This window comes from Trachinotus anak, unplaced genomic scaffold (genome assembly GCF_046630095.1).
Source record: "Trachinotus anak isolate AG129_WGS33_773 ecotype Australia unplaced genomic scaffold, CSIRO_AGI_Tana_v1 ptg000020l, whole genome shotgun sequence".
Lineage (NCBI taxonomy): Eukaryota > Metazoa > Chordata > Actinopteri > Carangiformes > Carangidae > Trachinotus > Trachinotus anak.
In genome coordinates, this window is record NW_027273871.1 from 5,560,289 (window position 1) to 5,576,061 (window position 15,773).

General features: G+C 39.8%; 4 protein-coding genes and 1 pseudogene across 4 annotated transcripts; all 5 read right to left on the minus strand.

The window, feature by feature from the left end:
* Window positions 1-254: 254 nt before the first annotated feature.
* On the minus strand, window positions 255-1,229 carry LOC139637248 (olfactory receptor 8G17-like). The gene has a single exon (XM_071505811.1). The coding sequence runs from the start codon at window positions 1,212-1,214 to the stop codon at window positions 270-272; it is 945 nt and encodes a 314-aa protein (XP_071361912.1). The 5' UTR covers window positions 1,215-1,229; the 3' UTR covers window positions 255-269.
* Window positions 1,230-2,445: 1,216 nt separating this feature from the next.
* On the minus strand, window positions 2,446-3,155 carry LOC139637258 (olfactory receptor 52K1-like; annotated as a pseudogene).
* A 1,286-nt stretch (window positions 3,156-4,441) lies between these two features.
* On the minus strand, window positions 4,442-5,420 carry LOC139637244 (olfactory receptor 8G17-like). The gene has a single exon (XM_071505806.1). The coding sequence runs from the start codon at window positions 5,405-5,407 to the stop codon at window positions 4,457-4,459; it is 951 nt and encodes a 316-aa protein (XP_071361907.1). The 5' UTR covers window positions 5,408-5,420; the 3' UTR covers window positions 4,442-4,456.
* Window positions 5,421-7,506: 2,086 nt separating this feature from the next.
* On the minus strand, window positions 7,507-9,006 carry LOC139637249 (olfactory receptor 8G17-like). The gene has a single exon (XM_071505812.1). The coding sequence runs from the start codon at window positions 8,473-8,475 to the stop codon at window positions 7,531-7,533; it is 945 nt and encodes a 314-aa protein (XP_071361913.1). The 5' UTR covers window positions 8,476-9,006; the 3' UTR covers window positions 7,507-7,530.
* A 136-nt stretch (window positions 9,007-9,142) lies between these two features.
* On the minus strand, window positions 9,143-12,730 carry LOC139637251 (olfactory receptor 8G17-like). Its single transcript, XM_071505814.1, has one exon. It carries the CDS (start codon window positions 12,716-12,718, stop codon window positions 11,774-11,776), a length of 945 nt encoding a protein of 314 aa, XP_071361915.1. The 5' UTR covers window positions 12,719-12,730; the 3' UTR covers window positions 9,143-11,773.
* Between the last annotated feature and the right edge of the window lie 3,043 nt (window positions 12,731-15,773).

Below are 15,773 nucleotides of genomic sequence, written 5' to 3' on the forward strand. Positions count from 1 at the left end.
AACAGTTATGTAAATGTTAAATCCATATCTATTATACTCTGTATGTAGCCTACTCTGCATTTGACTTTATCCATAAATGTGAATGTCACAGAATCCTTTGCAGCTGTATATTTTGTTGTATACATTTAGGCTACATATTTATAAAGTACCGTATATATAACTTGGTGAAAAAACAATGGTGGTTGTGAAAGAGTATTCATTCAGTTATTCATTGTTCATGGTTTAAATTATTTATTTGATTAATTTGCCAAAAAACAAAGATTTATTTATTACTTGATGGCAAACCATTTATTTGACTTACACATTTCAGATAAGAATTTTCGTATCTCTTTGGACTGTATGCCGTATATAACTGTGTTAAGGCTTCCAGGGACAATAACAAACAGAACTGCAGAAAGTTTTCTGTAGTCTGAGTATTGGGGAAAACGATGCAAAAAAATGGGAACCATTCCACTAAACAACATGATCAGATAAACAATCAGATGAGTACTGCAGGTTTTTAAGGCTTTACTGTTCACAGACTTGTTCTTACTGGTCAGACAGACTACTAAAATCTTAGCATAGGTGAGAACAATGCTGCCTATAGAAGCTGTGAGCAGGACCACAGTGAAAGTGAGGCCATAGACATTATTAATAAACACACTCTCACAGGAGAGTTTAAACAGCGAGACATTGTCACAGTAAGGATTCATGATCATAGTTCTGCATCTGTTCAGTCTTATGGTCAGACCGAGCAGAATCCCGACCAGAACAAATGGCACTCCCCAGGCAGAAACTGTCAGCTTTACTAACATTTTGTTGGTCATTATGGCAGCATAGCGCAGTGGATTGCAGATGGCCAAATATCTGTCATATGTCATAATCATGAGCACAGTGTGGGAGGTGGTGCCAAATATATGTGATGTGAAAGCTTGGACCACACATTCATAATAACTGATGAGGCGTTCAGAGGGAGGCCGCAAGATATCTGAAAGTAACCGGGGAAGAATATTAGTACTTCCCATTATGTCACTCACTGACAGGTTGCAAAAAAGTAGATACATAGGCTGGTGCAGGTTCTTGTCAATGAAAATTAAAAGTGAAATGCCTACATTCATAACTATTATAACAATGTAGGAAATAAAGAACATAAAAAAGACAGGATACATAGAATTCTTTGTGACACTGTACCCCTCCATCTGGAGTGTGAAGCTGTTGAAGGTGTAGTTTTCCATTAACCTGAAAGAACAAAAATAACAGTATCTTGTTACAGTTGGGATATTGAGTTAGTCTGGGCGATCTCAATATTAGTGATATTTGATATTTATCAATACTGGCTGTGCAACAAAACACAAATGTTTCTGTTTGATAAGTTACAAACAGTTAAAGTAGCAAAAATAACACATGCAAAGTTAAACATCATGAAATGCATTATCGTGCCTTTAACACAGTAATACCAACTTTGTGACTTAGGTTCATCAATCTTTTGTCAACACTACCAGCAGGTGGTATTCACCAACAGCAACAAAGGTCTCTCACTGTTTTATAGATGCATTTTACATCATGGGAATCACTTAGCATGACATAATGTGTGATGTAATATTATGGAATCAATGTGATGACCAATGCGACTGTCAGTAAGGACCAGTGTTTAACTTTGAGAACATTTAAAGTTTTCAGTCTACATGTATCCCTTTCACGCATACATTAATATGTTTCCAACAATTTTATGACCTATCATCCTATTCTATGGCTCACACGCATACAAACACAGTTCTCACAATGCAGCCTGGAGTAGCATTTTCCAGCCCTTAGACTGCAAAGATCGCAAGACTGTTAAAGGCAGGCAGAGTGTTGACAGGCACTATGAAGCAACCAGGCAGTCTTTAACCAAGACTATGTCAAAACCTAGTATATGGCTGGACTGCCTTTGGTCAAATCCGGATTTTATATCCATTATGTTGTCTGACAAAATCACCAAACACATTAATTAAAGACAAAGACTGAACTGTAATTTCAACTGTATTTACTGTGAAATGTTAGTTTTACATCCCATAACCAAATATCTTTTTTCCACCATGCCAGCAAAACACATTGAGCTTTCCCTTCTGGTATAGATGCATATATTTTTTACATGGGGGATGCTACATTTGTCTTAAAAAAAAAAAAAAAAAGGTATATGGAAATTCTTTGAAACTATGTTCATGTAATTCACAAATATAACTGGATTATTTACACAAACAATGTGTAGTATTTACAATAATAAAAAAAGAAATATTTACATCCATACAACCAATATGCCATGTTCTTTTTATTTTATTTCTGATTGTGCTGCGTTCTAATAGTCTGTATGACCTGAGATTTCTGTATCCATAAATATCAGTGTTATTGAATCCTTTGCGGCCACATATTTTGCTACAAACATTTAATGGTTTTACATAATTTATTTTAATAACTTCCCAAAAACTACAATTTATTTTTTACTTGATTGCAAAAATGTTTTTTGGACTGACACATTTCAGATAAGAAGTGTCGTATCTCTTTGGACTGTTTGCCATATATAATTGGTTTGAGGCTTCCAGGGACAATGACAAACAGGATAGAAGAAAGTTCTCTGTAGTCTGAGTACTGAGGGAAACGATGCAAAGTAATGATAATACTTCCACTAAAGATCATGATCAGTTACGCAATAAGATGAGTGCTGCAGGTCTTTAAGGCTTTACTGTTCAGAGACTTGTTCTTACTGGTCAGACAGACTTCTATAATCTTAGCATAGGTGAGAACCATGCTGCCTATAGAAGCTGTGAGCAGGACCACAGTGAAAGTGAGGCCATAGACATTATTAATAAACACATTCTCCCAGGAGAGTTTAAACAGCGAGGCATTGTCACAGTAAGGATTCATGATCATAGTTCTGCATCTGTTCAGTCTTATGGTCAGACCGAGCAGAATCCCGACCAGAACAAATGCCACTCTCCAGGCAGAAACTGTCAGCTTGATGACCATTTTGTTGTCATTATGGTAGCATAGTGCAGTGGATTGCAGATGGCCAAATATCTGTCAAAGGCCATAATCATGAGCACAGTGTGAGCAGTGGTACAAAACATCTGTGAGGTAAAAGCTTGGACCACACATTCATAATAACTGAAGAGGTGTTCAGAGGGAGGACGCAACATGTCTATGTACGTGTATTGAGAAATTTGTGAGTGTGCATGTGTGCATGTGTGTGTGTGCAGTTAGAGTTAAATTATATTGTGCCCTCCACTACAGGTGATCAGTTATTCAATGGATATTGATGATTTACTTTAGGTCACCATTCTCACTTGCATACAGCACTTTATTTTTTACCATTATGCTAGCACAGATAAAGACAGTGGTGGTCATAAAATTCAATCAATACACATACCAATTATTAAAATTAACACATATTATAAGTAGCCTTACTATCAACCTGTGTACCATAGCCAGGAGTAGTATCCATGGCCTGAACCCTCAGACTATGGTAAAGGAAAGGATCTGGTCCTGAAGCCCTCAAGCAGTAACTTTGGTATTCTTCAGCATACAAGAGGACTTTTGGAAAAACATGTCAGTCAATATCGGGCAGAGTGTGAAAGGTTGTGCAATTTTGTTGTCGTGCCTACCAAACTCAAAAAGACAGAGTACAAAAGATTTGTATGAATTGTTGATTTATTCTTTTGCCAGACCTACAATGAAGTGGTTAAAAGGTGGTTCATTTTTCAATCACAAACCCAACAAATAGAAAACCCATATGAACATGTAGGGCCCACAGAGGTTTTTCCCTTTTACGATCCTACATTTTTTTTTTATATCAGAAGGACCAACTTTGGTCAGACCTGTGGTTACAAGGCAAAATGAGTTTTCCCTTTTGGCCATATTTAGATTTTGTGAAGGCAACCTACAGATTAGCTTGCCCACAGATGACCCATACGCAATTCACATTGTTCCTCTTGCATGTCAGTTTGTTCACTTAACAGTTTCCTCCTGCACTGTAGTGAAATTTACAATTATTGTTAATTCTTTTCACAGTCACACTGGTCAACCTGTCCTCTAACCATTAAACCACAACAGTGCAAGCATCCAATACAGCAACTAATATTGGTATAAAATGTTTTCTTTAGTGCACACCTAGAGAAAGGTTCAGACGTGTAAGACCGTGCATTAATCTTGGACCCATAGAGTATAAACAGAACATGACAGCCATGAAACAGTAATGTAAATGTTAAATCCATATCCATAATACTCTGTATGTAGCCTACTCTGCATTTGACTTTATCCATAAATGTGACTGTCACAGAATCCTTTGCAGCTGTATATTTTTCTTGTACACATTTGGGCTACATATTTATGAAGTACAGTATGTATAACTTTGAACAAAAACAATGGTGGTTGTGAAAGAGCATTAATTCAGTCATGGTTTTATATGATTGATTTTAATCATTTGCCAAAAAACTAAGATTTATTTATTACTTGATGACAAATGTTTTTTTGACTTACACATTTCAGATAAGAATTTTCGTATCTCTTTGGACTGTATGCCATATATAACTGTGTTAAGGCTTCCAGGGACAATAAAAAACAGAATGGCAGAAAGTTTTCTGTGGTCTGAGTACTGAGGGAAACGATGCAAAACAATGGAAATCATTCCACTAAAGATCATGATCAGATAAACAATCAGATGAGTGCTGCAGGTCTTTAAGGCTTTAGTGTTCAGAGACTTGTTCTTACTGGTCAGACAGACTACTATAATCTTAGCATAGGTGAGAATCATGCTGCCTATAGAAGCTGTGAGCAGGACCACAGTGGAAGTGAGGCCATAGACATGATTTATAAACACACTCTCACAGGAGAGTTTAAACAGTGAAGCATTGTCACAGTAAGGATTCATGATCATAGTTCTGCATCGGTTCAGTCTTATGGTCAGACCGAGCAGAATCCCGACCAGAACAAAGGACACTCCCCAGGCAGAAACTGTCAGCTTGATCACCATTTTGTTGGTCATTATGGTGGCATAGTGCAGTGGATTGCAGATGGCTAAATATCTGTCATAGGTCATAATCATGAGCACAGTATGGGAGGTGGTGCCAGATAACTGTGTGGTGAAAGCTTGGACCACACATTCATAATAACTGATGAGGCGTTCAGAGGGAGGCCGCAAGATATCTGAAAGTAACCGGGGAAGAATATTAGTACTTCCAATTATGTCACTCAGTGACAGGTTGCAAAAAAGTAGATACATGGGCTGGTGCAGGTTCTTGTCAATGAAAATTAAAAGTGAAATGCCTACATTCATAACTATTATAACAATGTAGGAAATAAAGAACATGAAAAAGACAGGATACATAGAATTCTTCGTGACACTGTACCCCTCCATCTGGAGTGTGAAGCTGTTGAAGGTGTAGTTTTCCATTAACCTGAAAGAACAAAAATGACAGTATGTTGTTTTAGTTGGGATATTGAGTTAGTCTGGGTGATCTGAATATCAGTGATATTTGATATTTATCAAATGACAAAACTGGCTGTGCAACAAAACACAAATGTTTCTGTTTGATAAGTTACAAACAGTTAAGGAAGCAACAATAACACATGCAAAGTTAAACATCCTAAAATGAATTATCTTGCTTGTAATACAGTAATACCAACTTTGTGACTTAGGTTAATCAGTCTATAGTCATCACTACCAGCAGGTGGTATTCACCAACAGCAACAAAGGTCTCTCACTGTTTTATAGATGCATTTTTACATCATGGGAATCACTTAGCATGACATAATGTGTGACGTAATATTATGGAATCAATGTGATGATCATCGCGACTGTCAGTTAGGACCAGTGTTTAACTTTGATAACATTTAAAGTTTTCAGTCTACATGTATCCTTTTCACGCATACATAAATATATTTCCAACAATTTTACGACCTATCATCCTGTTCTATGGCTCACACGCATACAAACACAGTTCTCACAATGCAGCCTGGAGTAGCATTCTTCCAGCCATTAGACTGCAAAGACCGCAGGACTGTTATAGGCTGGCAGAGTGTTGACATGCACTGTTAAGCAGCCAGGCAGTCTTTAACCAAGAGTAGGTCAAAACCTAGTATATGGCTGGACTGCCCTTGGCCAAATCCTGATTTTATATCCATTATGTTGTCTTACAAAATCACAAAACACATGAATTAAAGACAAAGACTGAGCTATTATTTAAACTGTATTTACAGTGAAATTGTCACTCAGAGAAAAAGTCAAACAGGAGTTTATTATTTTGAGGTTTTACATCCTATAACCAAATATATTTTTTCCACCATGCCAGCAAAACACATTGAGCTTACCCTTCTGGTATAGATGCAGGCAACAAACTTAATGTATCTGTGCCTTTGCAGCTGCTTTATGGCAGAACTCTTAATTGTAAATTTATGTCTTTCAGTGTGTCAATTACTCTTTATTTTTACAAAGATAAACTATGGTTTATCACAACCTAGGCTTTATCTTTGTAGGTCCAGCCATCAGTTCTATCATGTATGATAATATACTGAGTAATTGCTTTGATCTTGGTACTTAGTGTCTGATCACATGATCAGATGGGCTGTTGACAGACTGGCAATTTTGCCAAAGTAGCTACCTTTGTGAAGGTAAAAGTGAAAGTGAGGACATCAATAATGTCACTACTAATCCCTTGACACCAGTTGTAATAAAGTGGAATTTTCCATTAAAGGCAATTATAATACATTTTGCCACAGTTTTTCATCATAAACATTACTTTTCATTTAGTTATTGTCTTGTTTTTGATGTGGAAAAGGTCATCAACAAAAATTTCTCATCATAGTTTTCACTAAGAAAAACAATATCCAATATTAAGTCTATGGACTGACATGAAAAGTTTAATTGAGCCAAAAAAAATGACAGTAGAAATCAGGAAATATACATGCAGTTCCAGTAGTACCTACAGTAAAAAAAAAGGAATCTGGAAATTCTTTGAATCTATCTTAATGCAGATCATAAATGTAACTGGATTATTTTCACAAGTCAATGTGCAGTATTTACAATAATAAAAAAAAAAATTAACATCTATACAGCTAATATGCCATGTTCTTTTTATTTTATTTCTGATTGTCCTTTATTCTCATGGTCTGTATGACTTGAGATTTATGTATCCATAAATGTCAATGAGTTTCACAGAATTATTTGCAGCCACATATTTTGCGACAAACATTTCATGGTTTTCCATAATTTATTTTAATAACCCCCCCCCTCCAATTTTTTAAAACTTTTTAACTTGATTCCATAAAAGTGAATGTCACAGAATCCTTTGCAGCTGTATATTTTTCTTGTACACATTTGATAAATATCAAATGTGTACACATTTGGGCTACATATTATATATATATATAATTATATAAACTATAAGCTAAGCTATATACTGTATAACTTTACACAAAAACAATGGTGGTTGTGAAAGAGCATTCATTCCGTTATTCACTGTTCATTGTTTTATATGATTTATTTTAATCATTTGCCAAAAAACAAAGAGTTATTTATTACTTGATGACAAACCGTTTTTTTGACTTACACATTTCAGATAAGAATTTTCGTATCTCTTTGGACTGTATGCCATATATAACTGTGTTAAGGCTTCCGGGGACAATAACAAACAGAATGGCAGAAAGTTTTCCATAGTCTGAGTACTGAGGGAAACGATGCAAAACAATGGGCATCATTCCACTAAACAACATGATCAGATAAACAATCAGATGAGTGCTGCAGGTCTTTAAGGCTTTAGTGTTCAGAGACTTGTTCTTACTGGTCAGACAGACTACTGAAATCTTAGCATAGGTGAGAATCATGCTGCCTATAGAAGCTGTGAGCAGGACCACAGTGAAAGTGAGGCCATAGACATTATTAATAAACACACTTTCACAGGAGAGTTTAAACAGCGAAGCATTGTCACAGAAGGGGTTTCTGATCAGAGTCCTGCAACGGTTCAGTCTTATGGTCAGACCGAGCAGAATCCCGACCAGAACAAAGGCCACTCCCCAGGCAGAAACTGTTAGCTTGATTAACATTTTGTTGGTCATTATGGTGGCATAGCGCAGGGGATTGCAGATGGCAACATATCTGTCATAGGTCATAATCATGAGCACAGTGTGAGAGGTGGTGCCAAATAACTGTGTGGTGAAAGCTTGGACCACACATTCATAATAACTGATGAGGCGTTGAGAGGGAGGCCGCAAGATATCTGAAAGTAACCGGGGAAGAATATTAGTACTTCCAATTATGTCACTCAGTGACAGGTTGCAAAAAAGCAGATACATGGGCTGGTGCAGGTTCTTGTCAATGAAAATTAAAAGTGAAATGCCTACATTCATAACTATTATAACAATGTAGGAAATAAAGAACATGAAAAAGACAGGATACATAGAATTCTTCGTGACACTGTACCCCTCCATCTGGAGTGTGAAGCTGTTGTAGGTGTAGTTTTCCATTCACCTGAAAGAACATAAATGACAGGATCTTGTTTTAGTAGGGATATTGAGTTAGTCTGGGCGATCTCAATATCAGTGATATTTGATATTTATCAATACTGGCTGTGCAACAAAACACAAATGTTTCTGTTTGATAAGTTACAAACAGTTAAAGTAGCAACAATAACACATGCAAAGTTAAACATCCTAAAATGCATCATCATGCTTGTAATACAGTAATACCAACTTTGTGACTTAGGTTTATCAGTCTTTAGTCATCACTACCAGCAGGTGGTATTCACCAACAGCAACAAAGGTCTCTCACTGTTTTATAGATGCATTTTTACATCATGGGAATCACTTAGCATGACATAATGTGTGATGTAACATGTCATTAGTGTTCAGAGACTTGTTCTTACTGGTCAGACAGACTACTATAATCTTAGCATAGGTGAGAACCATGCTGCCTATAGAAGCTCTGAACAGGACCACAGTGAAAGTGAGGCCATAGACATTATAAATAAACACATTCTCACAGGAGAGTTTAAACAGCGAGGCATTGTCACAGTAAGGATTCATGATCATAGTTCTGCATCTGTTCAGTCTTATGGTCAGACCGAGCAGAATCCCGACCAGAACAAATGGCACTCCCCAGGCAGAAACTGTCAGCTTTACTAACATTTTGTTGGTCATTATGGCAGCATAGCGCAGGGGATTGCAGATGGCCAAATATCTGTCAAAGGCCATAATCATGAGCACAGTGTGAGTGGTGGTACCAAACATGTGTGAGGTAAAAGCTTGGACCACACATTCATAATAACTGATGAGGCGTTCAGAGGGAGGCCGCAACATGTCTATTTACGTGTATTGAGAAATTTGTGTCCGTTTTTGTGTGTGTTGGTATTGTTGAGTTTACTGTCTTTTCACGTTTCAAGTAAACTTGCGTGTTCGTTTGATGAAGTTAATGCAGGAGACAAATTCAGAATTCTTTTCACTAATTTATTAAACAAGCTTTCACAAGATTAAAAGAGGATCGTTACAGAGCTCCGGGTCCAAACTATCTTTCCCTGACAACAACATGCAGCTGTGCCAGTTCACGAAGTTTGACACACTAACTTCCCCCTTGCCGGGTCTTTTTATTACTGTTACACAAAGAAAGCAAGGAATGTAGGTTGAACTCTTCTTCATTGGCTGTTGCCTGACCGGCCTTTGCCCAGGCGCCTCCTTCATGGTTATCTGACTCCATTTGACCTCCTTCACTCGTCCCTGGGAACAGCTGATTTTTCTGTGTATGAAACAGAGAAGAGATGACAGGGACAGACACAACCCTCCCATCTCCTCAGGGCTGTCTCCCCTCTATCAGTTAACCAGGCCCTTGCCGACTTCTATCCTCATCTTCTACCTATGCAGTCTATTCGTGGCATGTCCACCCCGCATCTGAAGAACAACCCCTCCACACATCCTTGGCTTCACTATCTGTAACACCCTGCTCCCTGTTGAGACTTCAGCAACTCCCCAACCTATAGTTATCAAAAGCAAGCATCATAACCTTGCAATACTCACAAACACACAATGCTATTGCACAATGCTAAAAATATTCTTCAGTATGGGTGTGTGTTTACATGTGTGTGTATGTGTGCAGTTAGAGAGTTAAATTATATTGTACCCTCCACTACAGGTGATCAGTTATTCAATGGGTATTGATGATTTACTGTAGGACACCATTCCTCGCTTGCATACAGCACTTTATATTTTATCATTATGTTAGGACAGGTAAGGACAGTGGTGGTCATAATATTGAATCAATACACATAGCAATTATTAACATGAACACATATTATAAGTAACCTTACTATCAATCTGTGTGCCATAGCCAGGAGTAGTATCCATGGCCTGAACCCTCACACTATGGTACAGGAAAGGATCTGGTCCTGAAGCCCTCAAGCAGTAACTTTGGTATTCTTCAGCATACAAGAAGTACTTTGGGAAAAACATGTCAGTCAATGTCGGGCAGAGTGTGAAAGGTTGTGCAATTTTGTTGTAGTGCCTACCAAACTCAAAAAAGACACAGTACAAACGATTCATATGAATTGTTAATTTATTCTTTTGCCAGACCTAATCTTTATCTGAAGAATCAAACTGTTCTTGCTGGAGGTTTTCAGTGGTAGGGCACACATAGTGGGCACCATGCATCTTATTTTATTGGTATCAAGGTCACAACCCCAGAGTCTTTCCCATACTTGGCAGATGTACTTGTCCTGAGGTTTTAGGTGAAAAGACAACCCCCAAGTCAGTGGTACATTGGTGCTGTAGCATTTTTGCCTCACATATCAAATCTGATAGCCGGCTGGGGCCTTTCTGTTTTACAGCTAATTTATTGCATGGTTCGGTCTCTGCTGCTGGAAACAGCTGTTGCCACTGTCACTAGGATATCCCTTACTTTTCAAAGTAGCATTGTTTTGAGTTGTGTGCTGTTTCTCAGTTTTATCTTAAACAAAATATTAATGACAAAATATATTGAAAATGAAGATGTTAAAAGGTGGTTCATTTTTCAATCACAAGCCCAACAAACAGAAAACCCATATGAACATGTAGGGCCCACACAGAAGTTTTTCCCTTTTAAGCTCCAACATTTTTTTTATATCAGCAGGACCAACTCTGGTCAGACCTGCGGTTACAAGTCAACATGAGTTTTCCCTTTTGGCCATATTTAGATTTTGTGAAGGCAACCGACAGATTAGCTTGCCCACAGATGACCCATACGCAATTCACATTGTTCCTCTTGCATGTCAGTTTGTTCACTTAATAGTTTCCTCCTGCGCTGTAGTGAAATTTACAATGATTGTTAATTCTTTTCACAGTCACACTGGTCAACCAGTCCTCAAACCATCAAACCACAACAGTGCAAGTATCCAATACAGCAACTAATATTGGTACAAAATTGTTTCTTTAGTGCACACCTAGAGGAAGGTTCAGATGTTTAAGAACCTGCATTAATCTTGGACCCATAGAGTATAAACAGAACATGACAGCCAGTAATGTAAATGTTAAATCCATATCTTTAATATACATATCTGTAATACTCTGTATGTAGCCTACTCTGCATTTGACTTTATCCATAAATGTGACTGTCACAGAATCCTTTGCAGCTGCATATTTTCTTGTACACATTTGGGCTACATATTTACAAAGTACCATATATATAACTTTACACAAAAACAATGGTGGTTGTGAAAGAGCTTTCTTCAGTTATTAATTGTTCATTCAGTGTTTTACATGATTTATTTTAATCATTTGCCAAAAAACTAAGATTTATTTATTACTTGATGGCAAACCTTTTTTTTGACTTACACATTTCAGATAAGAATTTTCGTATCTCTTTGGACTGTATGCCATATATAACTGTGTTAAGGCTTCCGGGGACAATAACAAACAGAATGGCAGAAAGTTTTCCATAGTCTGAGTACTGAGGGAAACGATGCAAAACAATGGGCATCATTCCACTAAACAACATGATCAGATAAACAATCAGATGAGTGCTGCAGGTCTTTAAGGCTTTAGTGTTCAGGGACTTGTTCTTCCTGGTCAGACAGACTACTAAAATCTTAGCATAGGTGAGAACCATGCTGCCTATAGAAGCTGTGAGCAGGACCGCAGTGAAAGTGAGGCCATAGACATTATTAATAAACACACTCTCACAGGAGAGTTTAAACAGCGAAGCATTGTCACAGAAGGGACTTCTGATCATAGTTCTGCAACGGTTCAGTCTTATGGTCAGACCGAGCAGAATCCCGACCAGAACAAATGCCACTCCCCAGGCAGAAGCTGTCAGCTTGATCACCATTTTGTTGGTCATTATGGTGGCATAGCGCAGGGGATTGCAGATGGCCAAATATCTGTCATATGTCATAATCATGAGCACAGTGTGGGAGGTGGTGCCAAATAACTGTGCGGTGAAAGCTTGGACCACACATTCATAATAACTGATGAGGCGTTCAGAGGGAGGCCGCAAGATATCTGAAAGTAACCGGGGAAGAATATTAGTACTTCCAATTATGTCACTCAGTGACAGGTTGCAAAAAAGTAGATACATAGGCTGGTGCAGGTTCTTGTCAATGAAAATTAAAAGTGAAATGCCTACATTCATAACTATTATAACAATGTAGGAAATAAAGAACATAAAAAAGACAGGATACATAGAATTCTTCGTGACACTGTACCCCTCCATCTGGAGTGTGAAGCTGTTGAAGGTGTAGTTTTCCATTAACCTGAAAGAACAAAAATGACAGTACCTTGTTGTAGTTGGGATATTGAGTTAGTCTGGGCGATCTCAATATTAGTGATATTTGATATTTATCAATACTGGCTGTGCAACAAAACACAAATGTTTCTGTTTGATAAGTTACAAACAGTTAAAGTAGCAAAAATAACACATGCAAAGTTAAACATCCTAAAATGCATTATCGTGCTTGTAATACAGTAATACCAACTTTGTGACTTAGGTTCATCAGTCTATAGTCATCACTACCAGCAGGTGGTATTCACCAACAGCAACAAAGGTCTCTCACTGTTTTATAGATGCATTTTTACATCATGGGAATCACTTAGCATGACATAATGTGTGACGTAACATTACGGAATCACCGTAAGGACCATCGCAACTGTCAGTAAGGACCAATGTTTAACTTTGATAACATTTAAAGTTTTCAGTCTACATTTATCCCTTTCACATATACATTAATATAGTTCCAACAATTTTACGACCTATCATCCTATTCTATGGCTCCCACACATACAAACACAGTTCTCACAATGCAGCCTGGAGTAGCATTTTTCCAGCCATTAAAGACAAAGACTGAGCTGTAATTTCAGCTGTATTTACTGTGAAATGATCACTCAGAGAGAAAGTTAGGCAGGACTGACTGTCTTTATTATTTTGAGGTTTTACATCCCATAACCCAAAATCTTTTTTCCACCATGCCAGCAAAACACACAAAGCTTTCCCTTCTGGTATAGATGCATTTGTTTTTACATGGGGAGATGCTACATTTGTCTTAAAAAAAAAAAAAAAAGGTATATGGAAATTCTTTGAAACTATGTTAATGCAGTTCACAAATATAACTGGACTATTTACACAAACAATGTGTAGTATTTACAATAATAAAAAAAATAGATATTTACATCTATACAGTTAATATGCCATGTTCTTTTCATTTTATTCCTGATTGTGCTGCATTCGAATAGTCTGTATGACCTGAGATTTCTGTATCGAGAAATAATGACCCGTCCTTTTTGCTCACAAAAAAGAAACCGGCTCCAGCAGGTGATGAGGACGGGCGGATGAGCCCTGCCTTCAGTGACGACTCAATGTAGTCCTTCATGGCTTGACGTTCGGGCCCTGACACTGAGTACAGGCGCCCCTTGGGAATGGTGGAGCCGGGAATGAGCTCAATGGCGCAATCATACGGACGATGCGGTGGAAGTGACGTGGCCTTGACCTTGTTAAAAACCTCCCTGAGATGGTGGTAGCAGGCAGGTACGGAGGTCAGATCCGGGTACTGGGACTCTATGTCAGGAGGAACAGAAACAGTGTTTATAACCGTGGTAGCCTGTCCAAGAGTCTGGTCCCTCAGGCACTTCCCCTCACAGTCTTCCCCCCACCCCAGGATCTTGCCCGTAGGCCAGTCAATGTGGGGGTTGTGGCTGACGAGCCACGGATGTCCCAGTACCAGTGTGCGTGCAGGTGAGTGATACAGGTAAAAATTCATCAGTTCAGAGTGATTGTCTAAGGTAAGGGCTACCGGTTCTGTGACGTCTGTAACAGTGAACAGTTCGGTACCATTCAAGGCCCTAGCCTTAATGGGTTGTGAGAGGGCCTTGGTCTTCAACCCCAACCTCTTCGCTATCTCCCAGTCCATAAGACTTTCATCAGCCCCAGAGTCAATTAAAACATCCAATTCAAGGACTGTGGTGTTGTGTATTACCTTGACAGGGGTCAAACTACGTGGAGCAGACCCGGAAGCTGTGGATTGGCGCCTCACCCGATCTGCCTTAACCGGACAGGCAGCCACAAGGTGTCCGGGCTCCCCACAGTAGAAGCACCGCCCCTCCTTGAGGCGGCGTTGTCGTTCCACCTGAGTGAGCCGGGCCCTGCCCAGCTGCATGGGCTCCTCATCTCCAGCAGGAGGAAACTGCCAGCACTGATCTGACGATGTTCGACCGGGACCAGACCAGGGATCAGTGGGGATGTGCTGTGAGCGGTCTGGCAACCGCTGGCACCCTCTCTGGAGAGCCTCAAATTCCCGAAGGCGGTTATCAGTTCGGACAGCGAGGGCGATAAGGGAGTCCAGGTCCGGCGGCAGATCTAGGGGCAGCAGACGCTCTTGAACGGGGGCAGCCAGCCCCTTCAGGAAGACGTCGTAGAGGGCCATGGCGTTCCACCCACTCTCCGCAGCCAAGGTCCGGAAGCGTATGGCGTAGTCACATACGGACTCTTGCCCTTGCCTCAACCCACTCAGCTCCTTTGCCTTTTCCCGTTCAGTAGAGACCGGGTCGAAGGTCTTATGAAGGGCCTCCTTGAATTCCTGGAGGGAGCTGCAGAGCGGGGACCCCCTTGCCCACTCCGCCGTGGCCCACGCCCTCACCCTTCCCGCCAGGTGGGAAATCATAAAAGCAATCCTGGCTCGGTCTGTGGGAAATGCGTTGGGGGAGAGTTCAAAATGCATTTCACAGTCTATAAGAAATGACTTACATTGTCCTAGTTCTCCTGAGAATCGCTCAGGAGCAGCCAGCCGGGCTCCAGCTCCGGCGTAGGCGATGGTGGGAGCGGGCGGGGGTTCAGGCGCAGCAGACACAGTCTCCGTCTTCTGAGGGTGACTGAAGAACTGCTCCATCCGCTCGGTGAACTGCCCTATCTGGGCAGAAACGACAGCCTTGAAGTCCTCATGGCTATGGGCGAGGCCACTGACTCCCTGGCCCACAGCAGCCACCTGCTCATCCTGACGGGCGAGGCGAGCTCCCTGTGCCCGAAGAGCCGCAGTTAGTTGCTCGGATCCTGCTGCGTCCATTCTGGCCAGTGTGTACTGTCACAACCGGGCAAGGACTCTGGACGCAGGTGCAGGATAGTTTCAAAAAAGTCTTTATTTTTTAAATCAGGCTCGAGCAAACAAAAAACTCTCCTGAAAACTGGAGGGACAAAACTATGAGATCAATAACAAAATCAAGGAACTAGAAATAAAACCAAAAGAAACAAGATACCGATTGGATTTGGCGCTGTGGAAGGCTAGATAGGTCGTATATGGATGCTGACATAAACGACA